At 39.4% G+C, this 27,981-nt stretch overlaps 1 protein-coding gene across 1 annotated transcript; it reads left to right on the top strand.

The window, feature by feature from the left end:
* Positions 1-25: 25 nt before the first annotated feature.
* Positions 26-26,878, top strand: WDHD1 (WD repeat and HMG-box DNA binding protein 1). The gene is made up of 25 exons (XM_077783759.1): positions 26-102; positions 1,044-1,155; positions 3,072-3,223; positions 5,199-5,310; positions 5,856-5,906; positions 7,007-7,102; positions 8,483-8,575; positions 9,475-9,581; positions 10,542-10,677; positions 10,829-11,021; positions 11,200-11,390; positions 12,417-12,601; positions 14,464-14,705; positions 15,205-15,342; positions 16,263-16,419; positions 18,084-18,198; positions 19,514-19,645; positions 20,127-20,344; positions 21,880-22,010; positions 22,649-22,708; positions 23,517-23,560; positions 23,699-23,857; positions 24,245-24,384; positions 25,286-25,421; positions 25,996-26,878. The coding sequence occupies exons 1-25, from the start codon at positions 26-28 to the stop codon at positions 26,194-26,196; spliced, it is 3,378 nt and encodes a 1,125-aa protein (XP_077639885.1). The 3' UTR covers positions 26,197-26,878.
* The last annotated feature ends 1,103 nt before the right edge of the window (positions 26,879-27,981 follow it).

The raw sequence follows: 27,981 nt of genomic DNA, 5'->3' as shown, positions 1-27,981 counted from the left end.
CCTGAGCAGACAGGTTGGAGCAAAGATGCCATCAAAGCAGAAGCCAATGCGGTACGGCCACACTGAGGGACACACCGATGTCTGCTTCAATGACACCGGCAGGTAACAAGAGAGGGATGAGCTTGTTCCTGTCTGATGCTTTCCCAGGAGTTTGATATTAGGAAAAATTTCCTCTCTAAAAGAGCGGTCAGCCATTGGCACAGCTGTCCAGGGTAGTGATGGAGACCCCATCCCTGGGGGATTTAAAAGCTGTGTGGATGTGGCACTTGGGGACACAGACTGGTGGTGACCTTGGCAGTGCTGGGGCAATGGTTGCACTCGATGATCTTAGAGGGCTTTTTCAATCTGAATGATTCTGTAAGTTTCTATATCAGCCACTGCTGTGTAAGATACTGGGATGGATTTATGGCCTAGCATGGTCCAAAAAATACTTTGGGTTTTGCCTGTGCTAAGAACTGGCTGTGTGACATATTTAGGTGCTCTGAGTTTAGAAGTGATTGATTTATAACTTAAATGTAAGCATATAAATATCCTCATGTATATATATATATGTATATATATAGTAAGTATTATATATATATATAAACTCTATATGCACATTTTATGAGAGTGACTTCATAGATTTTAGCAGAAATCAGTGTAGTGTGGGAGTAAATACGTTTATGTATGCACTAAGAAATTAAAAATATAGTTGAAGGAATGCAATATTGCTATATTTTCATCTCTTCCTTGTGCTAGTTCTTGATTGTATAAATACAAACTATATATTTAATTTTACCTTCTTATAGACTAAAAGGTAAACTAAAAAAACCCCAAGCCCTCTCAAAACAAACTCAAAGGATACACCTTATATTATGTTTATGGTTAAAGTCCATATTATTTTATTCCTTTCTTAAGTTCATTATCATTGCAAAGACAGTTCATAAGAGATGGTCTGGTAACAATCCCTTGAAACCAACAAAAGCCTTGTTTGGCATTCCAACCAAAAGCTTAAAAAAGGATGCAGATTCCTGGATGTTAACAAATCCTGTGTCTTTCCACAGCTGCATTGTGACTTGTGGCAGTGATGGAGATGTCAGGATCTGGGAAAACCTGGATGATGATGATCCAAAGTCCATTAATGTGGGAGAAAAGGCCTACTCGTGTGCTCTAAAGGTAGGGTTGTTAACACAGCTCCTCACAGTTGTGGATCTTCCTCCAGATTGTGGATCTGCCAGCTCAGGAATGCTGCCTCTGTGGATAACAATAAACAGGAATCACCTCTGACAATTCATTCTACCCCAAACACAGTTGTAGAGGAATTATAACTTGCACTAAACTTTTGTAATGTCTTTTTTTTTTTCCCTCCTCTTCCTTTGTGGTCAGTTATATTAATTTCTGACTTTGATCTCCTTTCTGAGGAAACAAACCCAGCAGATTAAGCTAATTATGCAGTGAACTTTTTAGGCTGTTTCAGTGTTTTCTCACCATGTGAGTTGCAAGAATTTTCCCAGCATAAGATGTGAACATCAAGTATTAAGAAGAAAGCCAAGAGGTTGTTTTATGTGGGCCTGTGTTAAAGTCCAAGGAGTTATAATCTGTATTAATCAGAACTTGCTTTCACAAAGTGAGTAATGGTTTGGTAACACCTTGTTTTTTTAATAATTAGTTGATGTTTCACTCTCAAAATTGTTGTTTGGCCTAAAGATGCCTCTCACCCAGTGTCCCTGAAGTGAGAAGAGGATTTATATAATGGAAAATAATTATTTTTACTATGCATATTCATGTATTTATCTTGAGAGTTGTCACATTATTTCCTTCATGTCAATTTTTTTTTTTACATCAATCATAGTGGGTCTAAAATATTTCCTTTGTGGCAATTTTAGAAGACTTCCAGAAGCCTACATCAGTTCTACAAATATTGTGTATTTAACCTGGTGATGATAAAGAGAATTTTAAAAACTGTTTTTCAGCTACTTGTGATTTTGTAGAGGAGTATGAAAGAAGAAACAAATGAGTATTAACATATTTGTTTTGCATTATAAGAATGATTTGAAATCTTATTCAGAATTACTGCCTTAATTGAATCCTCTTTCTTGTGTCCTTTTTAACATACCTTACGTATCTATTCCTCAGTACCCGTAAAATCTATTTTCATCATTGATTTTAGGGTATTTTCCTGTAGATTTCCATCACATTAATTATTTTATCACAAACCAAATGAGGTGACTTGAATGGGTTCTCTTAGCAAGTCAGTGATAGAGTCAGAAATTGCTAAAGCTGTTAAAAGAGATGAGGAAAAATCCTGGGAAAAATTGAAAAAGGTGCTGAGAGGTGTTTTATTTTTAAATAGTGGGAGACTTAAATGTCAGGAAATACTTTTTCAAAAATTACCCCTCATTAATGAAATGTCATGAAGGACTGTTCTGAGATGTTGATGTAATCTAGGTAATAAATCTAATCTTTTTTTTAGGTTATTCACTATTGGCTGCTGCTTCCTTCACCGTCAGAATTTTTTCACCTTAACAAAAACCCCAACCACAATACTGCCTCCCCCCCCCCAAAAAATACACACAATAAAAAAGAAAAGAAGGCATTTCTTTATTTTCAAGTTTTACTGCTGTGTACAACCGAGGAATAGTATTGTCACTCAAAAAGATATTATTTTCCAAGAATGGGATAATTATTTCTTTTGTTTTGCACTTTTTAAAATCTGGATTAATTTTTAGTAAACATCTGCCGTCTGTTTTCTGTAAAGAACTGAGCTATAGTTCATGAGCTTCTCATCTTTCCCTGGTGGCATTTAACTGAGAATTCCAGTCCAAGGGTGCCCTCTCCTGATGCTGCAGCAGATGAATCTAAATAGCATGCAAGTTAGTTTGGTTAAAGTGATAAATTATTAAAGTTGCTTTGCTTGTCTGTATTTTTGGGCAGAAAAAAAAAAAAGAGTATTTCTCATACTACTCTTATGGTCAGACCTGTTTGGAATAAAGTTAATCTGCCAAAATATTTGGGATATCAGAGCAGGATTTTTGTCTCTGTGGCATAAATGTGTTTTAAGTGACAGATTTTGTGGCTGATTTTGTTGTCAGAATGGAAGGCTGATCACAGCAGTGTCCAACAACACTGTCCAGATCCACACATTTCCTGAGGGAGCTCCGGATGGGATCCTCACTCGTTTCACCATGCCCGTCAACCATGTCACCTTTAGTCCTGATGGCACCAAAGTTGCTGCTGGATCCGGGTAATGTGTGAGGAAAAGCACTGCTGCCCTTCAAAATCTGGAAATTTCCTCACAGGCTGATGGTTATCAACGAGGTCATGAACCCACAAACCTCTGAGGGCTGGAAAATGCCTTCAAGGGGGTGGAGGGGGAAGAAAGGAATGAAGAGGAGTTTAGGAAACAATGCTCTGGGAGATACTTGATCTGCCAAGTAGTTTTATGTAGAAGTCTGCTGTTGTGAAATAATTTCTTTTCTTTAGGAGGCTTGAGTGTTTTCAGCTCTCAGTCTGAAGCACAAGTGTTCACCCTTATGGATGTCTCCTCTCATTGAGGAGACATTAAATTTTGTCACTGGGAGCTGAGGATGATGTCCCAGCTGCTCAGGATCATGGAGCTGCAGATGAATGTGCACATCTAAAAGTTAGATTGGTTCTGATTTGTGTGAGAGCTTTGAGTCATTCTCTGGCATAAGCATCACTGATCTGCCAAATGATAACATATGACACTTTCAAGACTTGCCTGAGGGGAATTTAATATGTAGTTTAGTTCTTTTAGTTCTTTTCTTAGGGCAGCACGTGTACTTTTACAGAATATACTGTAGTCCTTTAACAGAGGAGGTAAAATAACCAACAGGCAATGAGTTTTTTGTGGGGTTTTTTTTGTGTATTTAAGGCTCAGGTGATTATTAATTGCATTAGGTGAACTGTTTGGGCAGTCCTAGCTAATTCAAGCTGTCTGCTTGCCTCTCTTCTGGAATTTTGCTCCACAGGGGAGATGGCAGAGATCTGCTTCCTGACTCCTCTAAGTGTGAATTGAACCAGAAAAGCATTTTGGATGAACATGCTGGACTGTGAACTCTGGCAGCAGCTCCACCAAAACTGGGAGGCTGGGCAGTAACCACTGTAATCTCCAAATCTGACAGGGATCATGGCATTGGGCCCTCTGCCAGTGCTTGTTTCTGAGAGAACAGCTCTTCCCCAGGATCTGGCTTTGATTAGAGAGATTAGGCAGACAGCAAACTCTTTGCTGTTTCTAAAACTTTTATGACCCCCTAGAACTCCTGCAGCCTGACTGGGGCTCCCACAATTTTAGGAGAAAGAGCTCACAAGACTGTCAGGCCACCCCTCAGTGAGGTCTTTGTGCCATACTAAAGGAGAATGGTGAAAGCCATGAAGTGAAGGAGTGCAGATGAGAAGAATTGCTTTTATTTGTCCCAGATGTCTCCATTTTTACATAAAATCTTCAAACTTCAGTTGTATATAAATTTAACATCCAACTGGCTGCCAAAGTTACCATAAGCAACATGCAAAAGGTCAAAAGTAATGGTTAACCCTATAGAATTAGATCCTAAAATGAAATTTCTGAGGGTATTGCTATGAGGTTTGAGAGGGAGTGGTACTGGAAGTTTATCATAGCAGCTATTTGTCTTAGGAGTTAGGATTGATATTTTGAGTTAAACTGCAGCAATGGCTGAAATTTTGGAAGAAGGAATGAAATTGTTAAAATTTTTTTATTGTATCTGATGCTCTAAATAGCCTTAAAAACCCTGTTAAAAAGTCACACAAAATAAACTACTTGCACCATCTTTTTTTTAAAAGCTGCTTGGCCAAATAATTGTATTAATGAATATTGGTCCCACTCAGTAGATAATTCTTGTTAATCATCAGCTCTCTGATATCTGAGCAGAGATTTTTATTAGATCATGTAGAATATTATATTGAAGAGATATATGGTCTGTGTGTGCATAATATCTTCTTCAAAAAACAACCATATTTTATGAATTTTGACATGAGCAAAACCAATTTTCTGATAAAAACAGTCTGGCCTGACTCCTATTGTAACAAACCTCAAGATTCTCATTTTCCATTACATCATATAGTGTTGAGAGCTGCAACTTCCCCAAAAGATATTTAATGCCTAATTTTTATTGCCATTAAAACACAGTTTGTCATTGTTAATACAAATGTTAACAATTTTATGTCATTGTGATCTGCAGTGACTTTATGATCAAAGTTGTGGAGGTGGCTGATAGCAGCAAGCAGAAAACATTCCGAGGACACGATGCTCCTGTTTTAAGCCTGTCTTTTGACCCCAAGGATGTTTACCTGGTAAAAAAAAAATAAAAATTATTATTTTCTTTCTGCTCTGAATCCCATCTTCCTTTGAGGAAGAAAAATAATTTTTTTTTACCAAAAAAACCAACCAGTGACTGGGCAGGTGAGACAATTTCATTTCATCTGACCTTGCTGGTGATGGAGTCTGTCACAGCTTGTTGCATCCCAGGGGAACTCAGTCTTTGCTTTACTAATCAGTTACTGTCTGTGCTCTTCTGGAATCTAATTTAGAGGAGAAGAGGTGCCTGACTAAAGATATTTAATACTAATTTTGAGTCTCTTTTGCAAATAAATAGCTTACTTGAAGTATGAGGGTTTGTAATTACAGCAGCTTGGAGCTGAGTACTATTATCAAGATGACAGCATTGGAAAGTTTTAAATCTTAAAGTGGTTTAAACAGGGAGGCTTTCTTCTTAACTTCTTAAAACTGCCTCTGTATCCTGTGTTTGTGGCATTGGTTATAGGGATTTTTTGATTTTGTAGCATTAGTTTCTCCATGTCTTTAATTATTAATTTGTTTACTCCATTCTCTCACCGAGGCCTCGGCGAGCTGTGATGGTTCTGTCAGAGTCTGGAACATTGCAGATCAGGTAAAGGCTGCCCTTTCCATGTGAAATCTTTCCTAAGCAATCCAGGATTTCACAGACAGCAAAAAGAGCTGGACTGAAATAACCTTTCTGGAGTAGGATTTTCCTTTTGGGGATGAAATCTAGCTACACTTCACAGAATACTTCTGTCTGCTTTCTGGGAGAAGTTCCAAAACCTGATTATGAAGTGTTGCCTGGGTAGCTGTGTTTTGTTCTTCCTGTCTGTGAAATCCCTGATTCTTTCAGTTCATCTCTCCTAGTTGCCAACATAGTAAGTACCAAGGACAAAATGAGGATAGCAACTGACATCAGGTTCCTCACTTCAGAATTTCAGGACTGAGGAATTTTGATTATAATAAGCAATTTATTAGCTCTAGTAAACATATTTAGCCTCTGCTCTTAGAACGCTAAGGAACTTAAGAATTTCAGGTGAAGGCTTTCATAAGGCAATTCTGCATATGGATATGACATTAGTTTTACTAAATGCCACTGACTGGAATAAGAATCCCTGTGGAATTATTCCTGTAAGTACACTTGAAAATATACCCCCCACACTTGTGGCTTGCTACTTTTATAAGACACAAGCATAATTGTGTGAAATCTCATCTTCCAGACTGACAGTGGCTGCCTTCTGGGGAAATTATATTGAGAATGTTCCAGGGTTGGGGGCAGCTTGATGCATGAATCTGTGCTGTGATTTGAGATCACAGCCATTCATTCTTTATACAGCTGGGACCATATTCAGGCTGTGGTGTGTCACCTTGCTGCAGTTGATCTGGGTTTGACAAATGCTTTTTGGCTACATTTCTCTATAACCTAAGAATAGATGGGCTCATTTGTTCTGTACTTGGTTAAAAATACATGTTCTGTGATCTTATTTCTGTTACAAGTAGTTTTATTGTCATTAAAATAGTTTCAGGGCTACATTGACAAATTATTTTTAAGGCAGTATGTACTGCTGTGTTTTCATGAAAGAGATTATTTCAGTTGAGATATATTTCTTCCTTTTGGTTTTTTTCCTCACCCATTTCCTTTAAAAATCTGTCCTAAACAGCAGATTTTTGCTGAGCTAAAAAGCTTATTTTTTTAAATTTTGTTTTCAGACATGCACGACAAGCTGGCTGCTGCTGCAGAAATGTAATGATGTAATAAATGCTAAATCAATCTGCAGGCTTGCCTGGCAACCTGGCACTGGCAAGGTAAGTGATATTCTTTTATCACATCTTAATCCTTCTTTTGCCTCTGAGTTCAATGGTAGAATTCAATCTGGGCAAGCCCAAATTGCACCTGCTGGGAGAAGGAAAATATTTGGGGTGAAGTTACCTTTTAGGAAACATAAAAAGCTGGAAATGGCTCCTTGTACTGAGTTTGGCAGGAGTGCAGCTGTCAGCCCTAACCAGCATTGAACAAGGTGTGCTGAATAGGAAGGAACATTGTACACGAGGGAAGTAATCAAATTGTTCACAACAGAGCATCAAAGGAGTCCTGTCCTTCTCTGCTTTGAGTAAACTTTGTCCTAGTCAGTAAATGTTTCCTCAGTAAGTTGCTCCCTTTCTTTTCACCTGAAGATCAAAGTTGCAGCCAGGTGAGGTTGGTGTCTTTTCCCAGGTCACAAACATCAGGACAAGAGGAAATGACCTCAGTTTGCATCAGAGGAGGTTTAGGTTAGATATTAGGGAAAATTTATTCACCAAAAGAGTTGTCAGACCTGGCACAGCTGCCCAGTGGCAGTGATGAAGTGCCCATCCCTGGAGGGATTTAAAATCTGTGTGGATGTGGCACCTGGGGACATGGGTTAGTGGTGAAGACACTGTCAGGTTAATGGTTGGACTTGATGACCTTAGAGGGCTTTTCCAACCTAAGTGATTCCATGATTCTTCAAAATCCCTGGCTACTGTGAGAGTGTTATATATCAATTTTCCATGGAAGACTGAATGTCACCCTCAGTACAAGTTGTTTCAATATCCATATTGGATAAAACCAAATACTTTCCATTTTTAGGCTAATTCTTCATACACACATGTATTCAAAATGTAAGCAGTTGTCTTGCTTCTCTTACAAAGCAAATTGTTAGAATCCTAACAAAAATAAATCCTAAAGAAATAGCCAGCCAGTAACATCAATGTAGTTTTATGGAAGATGAAATGAGCTGGTTTAGGAATCAGCTATTCAAATCAGATTTATTGAGAAATGGTAACCTGATCAAAAGGAGTTTGGGGAGGGAGGGTAAAGAATCACCTAAGCCTTGTGCTCAGTGCATTGAAAACTGTGTGTGTGTCATGTTTTGATAAATAAGAACTTATAACCTTATGGTGCAGTTTTCTGCCAGAAGGAAATGAAGATTATAGTAAAAAAAAAATGCATGTTTTGCTCTGTTGCCTGTGGAAAACATTAAAGAACCTTGTAATTTAAATTACTTCAGCTTGCTCTCTCAGTTGGCATGGCTGGGATGTTAGAGAGCTGTTAGATCCTGAGGCAGTCACATCTGTGAGTCTTCTGAATGGAGGAAATGTGCTGCTTGAGTGTTCTGTTTGACAGGTAACTTGTTCTAAATGGTGTAATATTTTTCCTTTGAGCAGCTGCTGGCAGTTCCTGTAGATAAAGTTGTTAAACTGTTCAGAAGAGAGACCTGGGATAGTCAGTTTGATCTGTCAGATGCCTCCATCACCCAGGTAGGTGCAGAAACCAGGGCCTTGTTAAATACTCTGTAATTTAAATGTTATTCTGCTAGAAATTGTCTTCTGACTCCTTGGCCCCCTTCTCTTGGTAATGATTGTTCACATTTTCTGTTTAATTTGTGATCCTGTTGATTTCTGTTGGAAGACAGGGCAGAGATGCTGGGTGGTGTCAAACACCTTCTTGTGGCTCTGATTCCCCTCCTTCATTTATAGTAACCCACCAAGTCTCTAAAGTCTCCTGGTGACTCACCCACTGCAGCTGAAGAACATCTGTTTTCACAAATTGCTCTAAATACAGAGCTTTTTAGAGAAAATGTCAGGAGTATTATTTCTATGTGGAGCAGACATGTTAGTTGTTCAATTTCTATTTTATTGACTTGAAATTTAGTAGAGCTGAGTGTGCCACCTTCTTTCTTTTGGCCTCACTATGTACTTGGGAATTTTTGGGTTGAAGAGAATCACCTTCTAGTGTTATTAAGATGCAGAACACACAGCCTTGGATTTTAATTTAGGGAACTGTATGAAGTTCAAAATAAATAAAGCAATGTTTAGTGCTGAGTTTGCAAAATACACTCTGCTTCTTTCTGCATGTCTAGAACTGGGTTTTGTTTGGCCTCATGGCACTGTTTAATGACAGAAGATGCATATTCTGAAACAAAAATAGGTGTGCTGCCTTAAAGACTGTTTTTTTAAAACAATCATTTTTGTAATAGTCTTTAAAGAAAAAGAGCTACATAACCCCAGCCCATATACAGGAGGCTGAATATAGTCTGCTAAAGGTGATTCTTTTTTTTTATTATTCCAGAATATCTGTCTGTTTTCAGCTCCAGGATAGGAATACTGTGCATGCATTGGTTATTTTTTATTATAATTTGTTTCATTTATCTCCTTAGCCTTTGAATGTTGTGGTCTGGTCTCCTTGTGGGCAGTTCCTAGCAGCTGGAAGTGTGGATGGGAATTTAGTGGTGTGGAATGTGGAAACCCAGCAGTGCATAGAGAGGTATTCAGTGTTGTTCCATAAATCCCCAAGTTCACCTATTTTTCTCTAAATAAAATTTTATGGTCTTTTCTGTAAAACTTTTTTGTGCAAATGTAGAACTCTTGCCTCTTGAAAAACCCTGATGAGATTTACAGAGTTTTCTGGTTTAACCTGTCAGGCACCTTAGGGAAGGGACTTTAATGTAGATTTTGTTCAAATCCCTGAATCTTTCTTTCTATGTATATCTAATTTTTTTTTTTTTAAACTGATGATTGATTAAAGGATAGCTTTGATGGAAACAAATGTTCCTCTCATCCCAGACCCCAGAGGGAGAGGGAAACACAGGCCCATCAGTCAGCCATTCTCACCTGTAGGCCAAAAAGGACAGATTGGCAAATTGCAATTTGGTTAATTAAAGTTCTTAAAAAAACCCCTAAATATTCCCCCAGTTTAATAATACCCAAAGGTATTATTAAATGAGGTAGAGAAGAAGATAATTATCTGAATATTCTGTGTAAGAAACATGATTGTAACTGCAATCTCTATGTTAAGAATTATAGACAGATTATATAAATAATTAATTGAATGATTTTTGTAAGGATAAAGGGTGAAAAATATACAGGATTAGTTTACCAGTTTATTCAAGAGAAACAAATAATGTTCTTTCTATAACTGGATGGTTCTGAAATAAATGAGTGCTGAGGAATTCCTTTGTCTTCTAAATGTGCATCAGGAAGCTGTTGTTTTACGAATATGATTCTGATTGATTTTTAAAACTTAAATTATTTTCTTCATAGAAAAGGAATACCTGATCTATTTTATAGCAGCTGTTTAATCGGAAGATGACCTATTAATTATCTTATGTGTAATATCACTTTCTTGTACTAAATAAAAAATTACCACTTTTTGCAATAACTCATGGAGGGGAAAGTTCTGCCCTGAGGAGCTTACTAAAATCCATTATTTTAATATTCTTTTTAGGATGAAGCATGAGAAAAAATACTCAATTTGTGGACTGGCATGGCACCCTAAATATAAGCAAATTGCTTACACAGACAATGAAGGAAATCTGGGGCTGCTGGAAAATATTGGTGATGTAGAGAAGCCAAATGACAAGGTGCTCTTGAATGACTTCTTGAATAATATCATTATTTAGATTCTGTGGAACACTCTGTTTTGTGCTTTACAAGTTCCCTCTTGTGTGTTAATTTATTTCTTGAGTTCCATGTCCAAAGGAAGTTCTGTGCTGATGGCTGATCTGGTTGTAGGTTGCCAGTGCAGTGGCCAAAGACTACAACGATCTGTTTGATGGAGATGATGATGATTATTTTAATGGGGATATGATTGAACCACCTTCTTCCCCAAAAACTGGAGATAATGAGGATGATGCTGATGACCTTATGCAACCCCCAGGCCATATGAGACGGGCACTAATTGATGATGATGATGATAACTCACTAGGTACACAATGAACTGATTTTTCCAGAGCTCTTTTACTGGGATGATCTTTTAGCATCCTCTCCTCAGATATATTCTGCTTTGTTTTTCCAGAGAAATCTTGATTGTTTTAAATTTTTTTAACCTATATTCTGTCATAATACTTTGTGTAAGAGATTTTTTTTTTTTTTTTTACTTCTAGATATTGGGTTGATAAAAGCTAGTTCTGGTCTTCTTGAGAAGGAGGATGATGGTGATGATCAGCCTGGTGGCTTTTCAGCTTTGCCACCATCATCTACACAACAGCCTTTCTATGATGGGCCAATGCCAACCCCCAGGCAAAAGCCTTTCCAATCTGCCTCCACTCCTGTGCATCTGATGCATCGATTCATGGTAAATCTGTGTGATTATTTAGATTTAGATGCTGGTTATATAGATTTAAAATATTAATTTTATATTTCATATTGTCCATTTCATGTTGTGTTTTAATCTAATCCAATATTTTTTAATACTTTACAGTGTGAAGCTAAGTAATGGAAAATAACTTTATTTTCATGCAAGGACTCCATAATGTTTTGGTTTACATTTCAGTTGCTTTAGAAAGAAATACTTTGCTTTAAGACAAAATCAAGCTATGCAGTTTGAACACATGCTACTCAATTCTAGCAAATCCATTTAAAAATTCCTTTTAAGTCAGAACTGTGGATATTTTTGTGCTGTTAAGACTTGTATGTTGTACATTCACTATTTCTTTCTATCTGCAAGTTCTTTACACTTAATTTGGTAAGGAGAAAGATGGCTGAGCAGTGAGAGTGAAATTACTTTCTGCCTAATTCAGCTGTTTTAGGAACCACTGTAGTAAGCCAGGGTGACCCCAGATCCAGGGAAGAAATGAAGATGTCTGGCTCCAGATCAGAAGGCTGAAGGATAGCTTTATTAACACTATGCTATATTACATTAATATACTATTTAAAGAGGTACTATGCTATTCTACATACTTACTTCTTACTTACCTGTCTAACTAACTACAAACTCGTGACTCTGTGCTGAGAGCCTGAGCCACAGCTGGATCCCATTTGTCACTGACCCCAAACCTTCACCAGAATCCAACCCAGCCATCACTGCAGGTAAACAATCTCCACACCACATTCCACATGGGGAAAGCAAAGGAGCAGAGATAAAGATTGTTTTCTCTTCCCTCTGTGCTTCTCCTGAGAGGCAGAATGATGTCTCTCTGTCCAGAGAATGTCAATGTCACAAACCACAAGTCTCGATTACACAGATCTTCAATCTTTCTCCAGCCTGCCACCCGCTCTGGTTTCAGATAAAACAATTACAGCAGGCTGGTTTAGGGCAGTATATCTGATGGATTTAGCACGTTTGGCTTGATGGGATTTTTTGGGTGGTTCCTTTTGCCAGGTGTGGAATTCGGTTGGAATCGTTCGCTGCTACAACGACGAGCAGGACAACGCCATAGACATCGAGTTCCACGACACCTCTGTGCACCACGCCACTCACCTCCCCAACTCCCTGGGCCACACCATGGCTGACCTCTCCACTGAAGCCATTCTGCTGGCCTGTGAGAGTACAGAGGAACTTGGGAGGTAAGTCATGGCCTTGCTTTGCAAAACCCATGATAAGGGTGACGCTTTTAACTTGTGTCAAATATTTCGGCTTTTGTTATTAGCTTCTATAGATTCTGAGCTTTTTGGCTTTTGATCATGCTTTTTATTTATGGGTGTCTCGGTTTGAAAAGACAGGTGTCTGCTAAGGAAGGCAGGAGCCTCCCCTGAAATGGAAAATGCAAACCCCCTCCCTCTGAATTATTATAATTTTGAAATTAAAAGGCTCTCAGGCAAAGATATGGGAATAGGAATAACAGTTCTTTACTATGAAAACTAAAAATACAAATGCAATAGTACAAACAAAAAACCAAAACAAAACACTGGCAGAGTCAGAGCAGCCCTGGCAGGCTGTGGGTCAGGGAGTGGCTCAGCCCCATCCCAGGGGGGCTCAGCCCTCCTGCAGTGCCAGCTGTGCTTCTGCTGGAGCAGGATCTGCACAAGGGGGGAGTTTTCCTTGGAGCTCCAGGGCTGGGGGAGATGGGCCTGGGCTCCTCTGGGAATGCAGGGGGAAGGAAGCTGCTCCTCTGGGAATGCAGGGGAAGGAAGCTGCTCCTCTGGGAATGCAGGGGGAAGGAAGCTGCTCCTCTGGGAATGCAGGGGGAAGGAAGCTGCTCCTCTGGGAATGCAGGGGGAAGGAAGCTGCTCCTCTGGGAATGCAGGGGGCAAAGGCTGCTGTGCTGTTCCCAGGTCAGATTGGATCCAGGTAGGAATGTTTGGCTCCTCCCCTGGGCAGAGCCTCTCCCCATGGATGATGGAATTTTCTCAGCCATGCAGGAACACTCACTGGCCATGAACATAAGAACAGATAAAGAAAAAACTGCCCAATGAACAGAAGATAACTGCCCCACCTCTAACAGATGGTAATTGAATACACACTCAGCTAAATCTGAGACAATGGGACCACTCTCAAGGAGGATTTTAGCTTCCACCTACTTGAAGACTTCAAGAGTATTGAAAAATGTAATTTGTTTCTTAAGAATTTCTTCTTAATTCCTATTTAAAATGTATGTATACTGGAAACTTCACACAATACAGGCTCAAAGGAAATTGTAAACATGAACAACAATTTTTCAGTCTGCTCAGATCAAAGATCAGTCATAAAGGTTCAGCTATTTCTTTTCACACTGTTGCTAAGGAGATGTTTGGAGATACCCATAAGAATTTCAAGTTTGAGGAACACAAGTTTATGAAAACCATAGAAAGATTTAAGCAGCTGGGCCAGCTAAACTGTGTTCTTGCATTTAAGAACAATTTCAACAGTATTTTATTGTTGGTTTCTGTGGAAATATCTTGAAGAAAGAGCTTTCTTCTTATTTTCACACATACAGTCTTGTGGTAAATTGAAAAACGTCCTTTAAAAATATTATTTGTTATATATTGATTGTCTGATTTTGAAAGTGTCAATGTTTTTCTCAGTGGAAATGGGTAACCTCTCAAAAGGCATGATGTCTGTGGATTAGTCATAGGCAGCTTTCAATTATGAAGAACTGAAGTTTCTAATATTTTTTCCTTTTGAAAGATAGCATAATGTGACTGACTTCTAATGAGGGGTGATATTCAGAGTGCCAAGGAGGACATTTACCTGCTTCCATCTAAAAAATCTCCCCTCAGCCCTTTTGACTGTGCTTTAGAGACTTTAAATCTCCAGTGCTGGAGGTCAAGCTGCCTCTTCAGTTTTTGAATAATAAAAGCAACACCTTTGCAAATGACCACTTGAAATTTGTAGTGTCGCCTGTAGTTCCATCAGAGATCTCTGACAAAAATTTATTATACTGTTGTATTTTCAGATATTGTATTTACTTCATGTTGAGGTGTTTGTTGCTTCTTTGTCTCTGCCTTAGCAAGCTCCACTGCATCCATTTTGGATCCTGGGATGCCAACAAGGAGTGGACTGTGGATATGCCAAAGGATGAAGAGATTGAGGCCATCTGCCTAGGCCAGGGCTGGGCTGCCTGTGCCACCACTGCCCTGCTGGTCCGTGTGTTCACAGTTGGAGGAGTCCAGAAAGAGATCTTCAGTCTCCCAGGCCCAGTGGTGTCCATGGCAGGGCATGGAGAGCAGCTGATGGTTGTTTATCACAGAGGTAGTTTTCTCCCTTTTGTTTTTTGTTGAACTGAGATTGTTTTCAATCCTCACCTCTCTCACTGGCTTCACACACTGGTTGATTTGTTTGTAATCACCAGAGAGTGTTTTCTTCTTCTTTTCTTCATGATGTTTGTGCTTCTCCTCTTCTGGGTGATGCTTTTTCAGGTACATCCATCACAACCCACAGACCTGTGACTTCTGACAGCAGAGCCTGTGTTTGATATTGGGATGCTGAGATTAAACTGTAGGGAAGGGGAGAACTTTGCCACAGTGAAATTAATTTATTAAATTTCGGTTTCAAATGTGCCAGAAGGAATTACTACAGGAAATTAAGGAAGTTGTTGTTATGCACATCTCTTGTGTCCAAAATGTCAAATAATTGTGTGTCAGACAGTGGAACCCATGGGTAATGCTGCTTTGGAATTAATTTTTGAATCAAAACTTATTTAACCAATTCTTCTGTTTTCTAACACAGTCATTGAACAACTTCTTCCTAGGTACTGGCTTTGATGGGGACCAGTGCCTTGGGGTACAGCTGATGGAGCTAGGAATGAAGAAAAGGCAAATTTTGCATGGAGACCCTCTTTCTCTGACAAGGAAATCCTATTTGGTGTGGGTTGGATTCTCTGCAGAAGGTATGAAACACCTGCATGAGTGTGACAAATACTGACACTGCTGGGGGGATCACAGGAAAGCTGGAGAGGGACTTTGGACCAGACAAGGGAAAATGGCTTCAAACTGCCAGAGGTCAGGGTTAATGGGATATTGGGAAGGAATTCCTGGCTGTGAGGGTGGTGTGGCCCTGGCACAGGTGCCCAGAGAAGCTGTGGCTGCCCCTGGATCCCTGGAAGTGTCCAAGACCAGGTTGGACAGGGCTTGGAGCAGCCTGGGATAGTGGAAGGTGTCCCTGCCATAGCAGGGCATGGAACAAGATGATTTTCAACATCTCTTCCAACCCAAACCATCCTGTTATTTTATGGAGAGGTATGGGTAATTAATGACCTTTCAATAATGTAGATCTTGGGACTTGGACTTTTTCTTCCAGTCTCAACAATGAACAAAATTCTGTTTTTCTATTCTTTCAATATATTTGTCAAAAATCTTTAGTATTTTCCCATTTAGATGTTATCAGAACTTGTTCTCCTGATTGCTTTTCCTGCTCAGCCAAAAGAAATAAACTGTGTTAATGAACCATAAGAGCACCCAACCCCCTAAAGTTAGTAGCTTGGGAGGACCTTTTATAATAAACATAAAAAATAATTGTATAATAGCTGATTTCCTTTGGGAATCTGCCCAAGCACTATAAATTTGATTTGTCCATAAAATATTTTAATTTTGAACTTGTCAGTTGACCAGCAGAGGTGCTGGCTGACAGAAGGTGGCGCATCTTTCCAAGGAAAGTGCCTTTTCCAAACTGATTTGTGCTGTGTTTGGGAGAGAGGATGCCTATCTGAAGTGTGTAAACCATCATTTCCCAGCTGTATCCACCACTCCCATCTTGCTGGGCTGTAATTTGCTGCCTGACAGAGGAAATGCTCTCATTTATTACAAACAGGTACCCCTTGTTACGTGGATTCCGAGGGAATCGTGAGGATGCTGAACCGAGGATTTGGGAACACTTGGATTCCAGTGTGCAACACCAGAGAGCATTGCAAAGGGAAATATGATCATTACTGGGTCGTTGGCATCCATGAAAATCCCCAGCAGCTCAGGTCAGATAATTCACAAGGAAACACTTTGGTTTTCAATCCTAGAGAATCCTTTTTCAATCCCTTTTTACAGAGAGAAACTGCAAACTTCAGCTGGTGCTGAAACAGGTGCCTGGTAAATATTCACAGCAAATGGTAACTCCCCAAATAGAATTCTGCATGGAGGATTCTTTATTAAACTGGCTTTGAGTAAGTCATTAGAATTTTCTAATTTGTAACTCATTAATTGGCACAGAGGTGTGTGTGCATTTTATTGACACATTCATAAAACTGCATTTTGCCAGAGAAACTTTCTAAAGTTAGGGTGGCTGTTAGAAATCTACTTCTGCTTTTGATGGCTTTGGTTGTTTTTTCTTTTTTATCCCAAGTTTTTGGGGTTCTTGATATCTTTTTCCCCCTCTTTGTTTTCCTCTTTTTTGACTTTGAAAATAATCCAATCCTTTAACTAATCTACATCATCAGACAGATAAATCAGAGCTGTCTGTTATTATATTAATATTTAAACTCTGGCCTTAAAGAACTATTTTGGATGTAAAATTGCCCAAATATTCAGCTGAAAGCTGATAATTTCTTTATAAAATGTTATATTGGTGTGTCTAGATAACTGTTTCCCTTTAGTGTGACATGTATGCTGGATATTTTGTTGCTAAGCCTTATTTGTAGCAGTTTTTATTCAGTGGTCTGTGACCTTTTCCTGCCAGGGCAGAATCCATCAGCTCACCTATTTTACTGAAATTTAGACTCTGTTACTTTAGTAATTATGGACAACTGTAGAGTTTGGTGGGAACTGAATTTTATTTAAACTTAGGTGGCATTCTTCATAAAACTCTGCTTTTTTGGAATAAGGGAAATAATTTGATACCTCTGTTAAATTGTCACTTCACTGCCTGTTTCTCCCTCCAAATCATTATGTTGGCCTCCAGAAAATTCACCAAAAATGTGCAGGTCACATCACATTGATAAGATGGTCAACTGTGAGTCTCTCATCCTGAGTTTTTCCTTCTACTCCAAGAAGGAGAGTGCTGCTCTCTGAATTGTTAAGAATATTTTACTCAAAGCCAGCAGCATAATAAAGATAAGGAGGGGGAGGGTTGTTGTAGAAACACCACATGCCTTAATTAACAGATAGCCAGAACACTGATGCTTCCTGTTCTTTTTTTTGCCCAAGTCTCTGAAACAGCAGCTTAGAAAACCAGATGTTTTTGTCAATGCTGCATTGGTGCTGCAGGAAACACAACTCTTCCCCAGTCAATGGTTTGCTTAAGTGATTGTTACCAGAAATTACTCCTTTAAATATAATGAAGCAATAAGTCTGTGCCTTCAGTTGTTCAGTGGTTTCTGATTTCAATATATTGCATTTACTATTTGTAACAGCTGTTAAATCAAACATTCTGTGAGATCAAGATCAGAGTGTGTTATGTGCCACATTTGGAATTTAAAGTGTGAACAAGAGCAGCGTGTGCCTTGCTGGTCTTGAACTCTTTTCTTGCTTGCCCTGTAAAAATAACCCTTTATCATGCAATCTTACACATTGCTGTATTTAAGCCAGTCATTTAATTGCTATTTCCCAAAGGACAAATCCTCTTAAAGTGTCTTGCTGCTTAGGGGAGGCCTGGTTTGGGTGTGGAACATCTGGCGAGTGTGGGTGTTTTGTTTCCTGTGCACAGGTGCATCCCTTGCAAAGGAGCCCGCTTCCCTCCCACCCTGCCACGACCTGCTGTAGCAATCCTGCCTTTTAAACTTCCTTACTGCCAAGTTGAAACAGAGAAGGGACAGATGGAGGTATGGAATGGTGTGGAATCCACAGCTGGGAGGCTCAGTGGGTGGGGATTATACCAGACCCCATTAACCACCTCTGCTGTGAAACAGGACAAGGGCAAACCCTCAGTAAAACACGTGGCCAAGGGGGTTATTTGGATTCAATGTTTTGTGGAGCTTCTCTGGGTTGGTTCACAACTGTTCCTAGAAGAGGACAAAACAAAACTGGCAGAGCTGATGCAGAGTTGTATTTACAGGTGATCTGTTTCTGACCAGTGATGTCTTTCTCACTCTTGTTTTTTTAGTGATACCAGATTTGGGGGTTCCATTCAAGATGCCCTTGAATATGTCTGGGTTTTACTATTTTAGGCATAACAAAATTTCTGAAGTATGTACTAAGTGTCCAAATTCATAATCACTGAAATCACAGGTCTTCTGCCTTGGCTTATTTATAGACTTGTTGAAGCAAGATGTGCCCATGGACAACTTCTAGAAAAAGAACTCTTTTTATTCTTCACTTTTTATTGGTTTAAGTATTTCAAACTCGTGATGCTCAGATATAATGAACAAAACAGAAATGAACATAAAATTCCAACCTCAGCCTTTGAACAGTTTAATGCTATTGGAAATTTATTCTCTGTGATAGAAGTGTAGATAAAAAGTTTCAGTGGTAAGCACCCTGACATTTTTAATTAATTCTTCTCCTTTTGGTTAAGTATTTTGTTCTTTGTCTGATAGAATATGCTTGCCATTCCTCCCTCTACCCAAAATAATGGGATGAGAATGCCAGGAACTGTTGCTTTGGCTTGAGGGAATATGTGTAGGTAAAGAAAAGTTACTCTAACACATCTGATGAAAACATACTGGTTTTGAAGAAGTTTATAATAATTTTGAACAAGGCTAGCCTAACCTAATAGCTATACTTGCATTATAGTTTTAGTTTGTGTCTCTCAGGTGAACTCCTAAGTTTTCTGAGTTATTCTGAAGCACTTCCAGTTTGCTGTGGGACAGCACATGAAAGAACTTGTTCGAGAATTGTCTATCCTGATAGTATGTTGGTAAACATGTAGGTTTCATCCTGCTGCAAGCCTGTCATATAAATGGAATTCAACATCTATGGCAACTGTTGGGATCACTTTGTATAAGTGTGGTTGTTATCCATCTTTTCCTTGGTAGGCATTGACATGAAGGAGAATTGTCTACCCCTCACCCTCATTATCGCAGGAAAGGAATGTTTAAGAATAAGTGGATAAAATGTATTGTAAATTATTAGGCATTATCTTGTGGACTGTTTTTTCCCCTCTGAATTCCAACACTCATCCTTCTCCCTTTTTTTCAGGAACAGTACTGGCATTCAGTTTTATTTCACAGCTACGTGGATTACTTGTCAAAAAGTGGCTATGAATTTGATGAAAATGCTAAAAATCAGGCAGTGAAAGAACAGCAGGAACTTCTAATGAAGCTGTTTGCTGTAAGTACAAGTACATAATAGAAAGAATCCCTGAGATTTATCCCTGAGACTGGAGATGCTACAAGCCAGGTTGGATGGGGTTTAGAGCAAGCTGGGCTAGTGGAAGGTGTGTATGGCAGGGGGGTGGAATGAGATGAGCTTTAAGGTCCCTTTCAACCCAAACAATTTTATGATTCTATGATTTATTTGTAGATGGCATCTGATGTAAATGCTGATGTGATTCCTCTTAATAGGAGTCTGGCTAGGGGTTGGCAATCCAGCTAGTTCAGACTGATAAAAGGTGGGCTGCAGGTAATCTTGTTTATCAGTGTGAAGGGTGGAGGGAAGAAGGAAATAAAAAAAACCTTTTCTTTGCTCTGTAGCTCATGATTGTTGGTGCCTTGTCTTTATTCCTTCACTCCACCAAGACCATGATATCCTACTCCTGGAGTCTTGAGGGAGCTGTGGAATTGTGTGACTCCCCAGGCTTCTTCTCTTGCAGCTTTCCTGCAAGCTGGAGCGCGAGTCGCGCTGCGTGGAGCTCGCTGAGCTCATGACCCACAGCGTGCTGAACCTGGCCATCAAATACGCCTCCCGCTCCCGCAGGCTGAACTTGGCCCAGCTCCTCAGCGAGGTGGCTGTGGAAAAAGCCTCAGAGCTGGCAGCAGCACAGGAAGATGAGGAGGAGGAAGAGGATTTCCAAAAGCGCTCGAGCGCTGGGTAAGGCGAATTTCCGCGGCTAAAACACTGGGATGGTTTTTGCTGCTCTGGTAATGTTTTGATGCACTTCTGTGGCCCACAGTTTGCAGGGTGTTTGTGGGTGAAGTGACAGCTCGAGTTGCTCTGCTTGGAAATGATATTTGTGGAATGACACATCCTTGTTGGTGTCTTGTGAGGACTCATTAGTCCCAGGATACCAGCACAGAGGGAAATATCTGCGCTCCTCGTTTCCTGTGTGCCTGTGTCCAACAGCCTCAGAGCCAGGGCAGGCTCAATGCTAAGTTGCTCTGACTGGAATTTTCTCTTCCCACATTTCCCTACCTTTGGTTGACTCCCACCTATCTTTTTTTCCTCTTTGTCTCGGTCTCTCAATCTCGATTCATCCCACACCTGTCTTAAAATCCTATCTTTCTCCACCCATCCCTTTTTTCCAGTGTCCCATCTCAGTTTATTTTATTTGGTTTTATTCTCTCCTAATTAAACCCAGCTTTTCAAAGCTCTTCAAACATAATACAGGTTGCCTTTGCATTCTTTTTCTCTTTGTGCTATGAATTTTCCTCTCCTACCTGCATCTGCTTTATATAACATGACAAGGCAAAAGGTGTGTGTTTGTGTTTTGGTGTTTTTTTCTATTATTATTATTGTTATGGGATTGTTTTTTAACATTTAAATTTATAATAATTAGATATGTTTATATTCGTTGAAGTAATGGCTTCCTATAGCAATTTTATGTATGAAGTTTGGGACTTATTTAAGCAAAAGGAAGTGATAAGTCCCTGAATTTATCTGTGGTCTTTCCCTTATTCTTCTGTGTTAAACTGCACAGTCAAAATTAATTTCTAAATGTTCTGGCTTGTTCTTCTGGATCCTGTGTGGAAGCTGTAATCCCATGTCTGCAACTTCAACCACTCTGAGGGTTAAAATCCATCACAAACATTATGTTGTTCTTAGTGCCAGAGTAATCTAATACTGATTGTTTTGCTTGAAAGAAATGGGCCTTTTGTTTATGTATATTATGCAGTATTGGTGATTGGCAAATTTTAGGAGGAAAATGCAAGAATTGTACATCTTCCTATATAGGGAATTTAGAGAATAATCAGATTAAATGTTAAAATTTGATGCCTTCAGTGTGAAGTTATATATCCATGTTTTATATATATACATACACATATATATTATATACATGTATATATATAAAATACATATATACGGTGTATATGAATATACTGTGTGTATATTCATGGATGCAGAAAAGTAATCTGATGATACTGGAGGTATATGTGTTTACATGGAGATTAGAGAAGATCTTTAATATTTGCATTTATATTTGTTGCAAAGTGTTCTGGCAGTAAAGTTATTGAGTGAGTGGTTAATGAATCTTTAATCATTACAGTTTAATCAAGGTATAATGCACATAAATGCCAAATGTTATTGTTCTTATTGCCTAAATTAGGTAAGTGAGCTTGCTATCTGTGGTTTCAGTTTTCCTTCTGAACTTGGTGACCATTTCCTTTCTGCTGAATTCCTTCCTTTAGTTCCAGCAGTTCTGCCACCAAGTGGGGTCAGCTGCCAGGCAGGAATGTTCAGCAGGACCAAGAAGTGGAAGATGCTGAAGACACTGATGCCTGTGAGGAAGCAGAAGAAACCCCAGAAGTGCATAAAGAGAGTAAGAAAACTGTATTTTCTGAATAGACTGGGAGCTATCCAGGTAGCTTTTGCAGACTTAATAAGTGGAATAAGGAATTAAGTGGCTCCATATTCCAGCCTGTGCCAGCAGTCACTGCAGAGAAACAAGTTCACTGTGTGTCATCTGCTGTGTCACAGCTGTGTGTGCTTTGTGCTCAGTATCCATTAGAGGGGCCCTGGGGGACTTTTTCCTGTTGCCTGATTTTATTCCTAAAGGACTGGCTCACCTTATAATAAGTTACTTTGATTTCAGCTCCAATCTTGCAGAAGGTGGATTGATAGATGAGTAGTTTGGGCACACTTTGAGGAATAAGCTTAAGGTTTAGAAAATAAATGTACAACTATAAATGTAGGTAGAGGTGACAGATGGTTTTGTAAAAGTGTTTGTACTCTCTGATAATTTTACTGTAATCATGGAATCACAAAATGGTTTGGGTTTGGAAGGGACATTAAAGACCATCTGGTTCCAATCCCTCTGCCTGAGGCAGGGACATCTTCCACTAGACCAGGTTGCTCAAGCCCCATCCTTCCTTACTTGTCTGTTTGGTTTGATTTTTTTAAAGAATTTTTGCTACAGTATTTTATTGTATTTAAATACGTTCTCCTTTCCTTTTTCAGAAGAGCCAAATTGTTTCTCTAAAGGTGTCCCTTCAGCAGAGGTGACTACTCCAAAGCCTGGTGAGTAATTAATTTATTCCAGAATAAAAGGGTGACATCTTTGTCAGTCTTCACAAATCTACTTCTGTTTTTTATCCTTTGTTCTGTCATTGCTACTTAAATTTAGTGCATAGCAATGTTGTCAAATGGTAAATTCATAGAATCATGGCATGGCTTAGATTGGAAGGCACCATCAAGCTCATCTCATTCCAACCCCCTGCCATGGGCAGGGACATCTTCTACTATCCCAGGGTGCTCCAAACCCTGTCCAGCCTGGCCTGGACACACAGATTGTTTTTAAGATGTTCCCTGTTCCTGTCTTCACTTGCTAATGATGTTCCACAACACTGTTCTGATTGCCTCAGCTGTGCCTAATGCTGAATCAGTGCCTGCCTGGCATGCCTGCCATGAAGGCTTTCTTTGGAACAAGGGAAAAATGAGAGCAGTGATCAATGGATTTGTTTCCCTACTCCCAGGCACAGTTATTGCAAGGCAGAGTGAGAAATCCTGAAGTAGAACTGTGAGCGTGGGCAGGCAGGGGCAGAATGTGACTTCCAGCAACCTGCCAACCCTTGAGCAAGAATAATAGGAGTGGAAACGGATTTGGGAGTGGAGGAAGTACTGGGTCTTCCTCTGGGTTTGTATTTTAAGCTGCTGGTCCTGTGTGGCATTTCTGATAGCTAAGAATAGCTGAGCACATACAGCATAACCTTCACAGGGTTATTAAAGTGTCTTTCTACTCATCTAGAATGTGCACACTGCCTCAAAGATTTGGATAGATGTGTGAGTGCACACATTTTTACATTCTTTTTTCTCTCCTCTGAAATAGCTCTGGTTGCATCCAGCAGCAGAGGACGAGTGAATCCGTTTAAGGTAAGAATTTTGCAGCTGGGTCGATTGTGATGCTCTGAAAATCAGAGCAGATTCTGTCTGGAGTTTCCAATATAACTGATACCTTGGAGGGGAACATGACAGAAAATAAATAAAACACCTATTTATTTGTTTTGCTAGGTGTCATCCAGCAAAAAGGACCCAGTGGTCCCCTCAGGAAATGTTTTAGACAACATGACCAAATACTCAAAGAAAACATCTTTGTCTGGCAGTCGAGCTGTAGACAAGCAGAACCCTTCAGTTATAAAGCCTCTGACTCCCAAACCCAAGACCAAGCAGGTAATGTTTGTAGTCTTTCTTTCATCATTTCAGTGAGCAAAGAACAAAAAATGGAATTTTACCAGCTTTTATCAAGTATTAAACCCTGTGAGTAAAGCAGCTTAGATGGCAGAATTCATTTAAGCATAGTGCAAAGACTTTTTACAGCACATAAAACAGCAGCAAAAAAATCAATTGTAGAAATTAGTTTCTGTACGGAGTCTTGTGCTTTTATTTTAAATAAGGTAAACATCTGTTGGGCTGAAATTGGATGGACTAGATACTCTATTAAATGCAAGTGATTGTTATGTCTTTAGGAAAGGCTTGTGGTTTGCTAGGCTACATGGTACATGTTGCCTGAGAGTGAGGTGATTTTACTTTTTTCTTTCTTATTCTCCATTTCTGTAGGCTTCAGCAGCCTCCTTCTTCCAGCCTCGCACACCTGCAACTAATCCTGGTGAAAAAACAGTGGAAGAAAGAGAAGAAAAAGCAGGAAATGAGTCCCAAGAAGCCAAAGTCACTGCACAGGAAAACACTGAAAACAGAAGGTGAGAGACACTTGCATCTCAGTGCCATATTCCAATTCTGATAAAATGCAAGTCCAAAATCTGTTTTATTTCTGAAGATGTTGGGCTGGCCAAAGAAATATAACATGAAGATTCAAGTTTACCTCACAAGTTGTCACATTTATGAACCTACCTGAAAAATGTGGGAGGGAATAATAAACAGTTCAAAATAAAATTTTGGGGCTCTAAGGAACAATTTTTGTCTTGATACTGCTTGTAATGACCTTTGATAAATGAAACCATGCTGCTGTGCCAGTTCCAAGTATAGGAAATAGTGAAAGTTTCAACAACTCTAGAAAATCTCAAAGTCTCAAAACATTGAATCACCTGAGGAGCTCATGTCTTCCTGGCTAAGGCTCTAATCTCTCTTGTTCCTGGGAAGCAGATGTATTTCCTAACAATCCCAATCCTCATGAAACCTGCATTATTACAATTATGTTTCATTTAGGCTTCATTTAGCTGAGGAAGATGAAGGTCATTATTGCTCATTTGGACTGGCATTCTTTCAGTTAACCTTTACAGATGATATTCTACAGGTGGCAAGGAGGGCTGTGAGAAGGATGAGCTGAGCTAATGAATGTGCTCTATTTTTAGCTTGATGGGACCCTGTCAGAAAGGAAGAGAACCATTATGCTTTGTCACTCTAAAACTGGAATGTTAATCTCTACATATTTATCACAGTTTTAATAAAAATGCTTGACTTAATCTTGCCTTGTCAGCATGTTCTCAGAGCATCCTGCAGTGGGAGAGAGGAAGCTGCTGCCCTGAGAGGTCTTCTGAGAGCAAAAACACCCAGTTAGGTGCTGCTCAGAAATGATGCTTTGGGAAGATCTGGTTTTCCTGTTATCTTCTTAACCTGACAATTTTTGTGTGCTTGCTTTAGACCAAAGACAGGTTTCCAGATGTGGCTAGAAGAGAACAGAGCAAACATTTTGACAGATAATCCTGATCTGAATGAAGCAGAAGTAATAAAAGAAGGAATGAGTCGATTTAGAATGCTGACATCAGAGGAAAGGATGGTAAGAAAACATTCTCTAATTCTCCGGGTTTGATAATTTTTTTTTCCCTCCAGTGAATCCCTGGGTTATTTTCAGTTAGGAATTTTTTTCTGGAAATTCCACTCTTATCCATCTTTATGGATTTCAATTTTGAATTGTGCCATGATCTATGACATATAATTTGTGAAAATATAAACTGAATTATAAACAATATCAGAAAGTAGCTTTTCCAAAGTGAGGCTTGTGAGAGGAATGTAATCAATTAACAAATAACAAAAGGAATGAGTTTAAAGTCACAGAGCCAGGCTTAATTCACTGGGGATTAAATTTGTTCTCATTTAACTTGTTGGGTTGGCTTTCCCATTTCTCCAGAAAGACAATTAAGAGCTTCAGTTTCATATACAGTTTCAAAAGAAATCCAGTTTTGAAGAGAATGTTGTTAGAAGAAAGGAAAGTGAGGAAATAATTCCTTACTGAATTCCGATCAGTTCTTCACAGGAATTATTTCAGTACCTTAAAATCAGAGTAATCATGTGTATAAAACAAAGTGGTGAGTTTTGTGGCCTAATTTGCAGTTTTCTGTTCTCCTTCAAAGGTGTGGACTGAGAAAGCAAAAGGAGGAAGAGTCAGTGACTCAGCAGAAGACAAAAAGCGGAAGCGTCCCACAGCTGAGGAGGATGAAGTGGAAAAGAGCCAGGAGCAGAAATCCGAGGACACAAATGCATCCAAAAAATCCAAGTCTTTAGACCCATCCCCAAACAACAGATTGTCAGCTTTTGCCTTCAAGCAGAGCTAGCTGAAGTGGTGCCTTCTCAGTGTCTGTGTTCTGAAAGAATTTGTGGAAGAAATTCCTCTGTGCTGAGGAATTGGCTGCCATGCTTGAAGAGCACTGGCAAAAAGAGTGCCTGGCTCCAAAGAGTCTGTTAGAAAGTGGTTTATTATCAATTTTTGAGAAGAATGTTGAATCCCCTCCCACAGTTTTTATAAGTTCCTGCTCCCTGTCAGCACAGCCTGAGCAGAGCTGTGTAGCTGTGGCACACCCTGTGTGCCTTGATAACAGTGATGCTGAGTGCTAAATGCAAATTAATCCTTCTGAGGAGGGTAAACTGCATCCCAAATCTGCCATGTGGTTTTAGAGAGGCAAAATAACGGCTTCCCTGCCCTCCCTACTGCTTTGAGAGTAAGACACTCAAGGAAATGGGTGTGAGGGGGACAAAGCTGAGCACCAGCAACATGCTAAGCTGCATTTTCAACACCTGTGGCAGTGGCAGAGCCTGATATGAGCAGAGACAGAAAACCAGAGCAGAAATTGAGTTAGGAAGGTCAGGTGTGCAAAGCCAAACCATTTCTGACTGTGCAAAGGTGCTTTCTCAATCTCTGCCTCAGCAGGATCCAGAAACTGCTCAGAACTTGTAGTATTTCTAACATTTGTGTCTGTAATGTTTGTTTTTTTTAATAAAATGTGGCTGTTTCTTTGTTTAAGGTGGCAGAGTCTTTGCAGTTGTAATTAAAGTAAACAGATTTCTACCTACCAGCCCTAAGGCAGTCAGGTGATTTTACCCTGCTCTGGAGACAGAGCACTATGTCTAATAAATGTATTTGAAGCAAATTCAAAGTTTGACACATTTTCTAAGATCAGTTAAAATAACATTACTTTTTAACATAACAGCAGAGACTAAAGAGTTCTCAAATTCTTTCTTTTTTTTTTTTTTTCCTGTGTTTGCACAGCCTTTCATTGTTTTATTTTTTTCATTCTTCTTCATACTGGCACAGGATGCCCAGAGGAGCTGTGGCTGCCCCTGGATCCCTGGAAGTGTCCAAAGTCAGGCTGGACAGGACTTGGAGCAGCCTGGGATGGTGGAAGGTGTCCCTGCCATGGCAGGAGGTGGCACTGGATGTTCCACCCAAACCACTGTGATTATTACTGAAAATACATCAGTTGGACTTGATCTTGAAGACTTTTATACAACCTTACCAATTCTTTGATTCTATAAAAGGCAAATTGCTATTTTAGCCTGTAGATCATTTTGGAGAAAACAAAACCAAAACCAAAAAACAAACAAAGAAAAAGGGTTATGATGTCAACCAGGGGTGGGAAATAGCAACAGAAAATCCTGAAGACCTGACAACTTCAATACTTCTGTCATCCACAGTTCTTATCTTTCATTTCACATTTTATTAGTTTAAGCTGATAGTGGACAGCAAGTAATATTTAACATAAATAATAATTTTTTGCACTGACATAATGCAGGAAGCATTCTGATTTTTCTTTTTCCATTCTTTGTGAAGAAATTATTGTATCAGAGACTGTGATTTATTTTTAGCTAGTAAAGCTTATTTGGGTATTGGGGGAAAAATGGGATTGCAGTGGTAATGGAAAACCTCCTGATGAAAAATCACTGGGCTTGGTGAACTGAAATGTTTTCTTTCTCCTTGACTAGGTTGTTCTGAGGGTGACTTGAGCATCTCAAATGTGATGCTGGGAAATTTTCCAGGTAATTCTTGTCATCCACATCCAAAATCCATGTTTGAGTTGCCTGTCCAGAGCCCTTTCTACAGACCTGATATTGGAAGTGGGCAG

This window comes from Lonchura striata, chromosome 6, assembly GCF_046129695.1.
Source record: "Lonchura striata isolate bLonStr1 chromosome 6, bLonStr1.mat, whole genome shotgun sequence".
Lineage (NCBI taxonomy): Eukaryota > Metazoa > Chordata > Aves > Passeriformes > Estrildidae > Lonchura > Lonchura striata.
Note: the sequence above shows the minus strand (reverse complement) of the source record. Positions and strands in the feature narration are given on the sequence as shown.

Excerpts from the sequence above, each read along its gene's own strand:
- WDHD1 (XM_077783759.1), top strand. The coding sequence starts at position 26 with ATGCCATCAAAGCAGAAGCCAATGCGGTACGGCCACACTGAGGGACAC. Across the intron at positions 1,156-3,071 it reads CCTACTCGTGTGCTCTAAAG|AATGGAAGGCTGATCACAGC; the intron begins GTAGGGTTGTTA and ends TTTTGTTGTCAG. Across the intron at positions 20,345-21,879 it reads CAAAAGCGCTCGAGCGCTGG|TTCCAGCAGTTCTGCCACCA; the intron begins GTAAGGCGAATT and ends TCCTTCCTTTAG.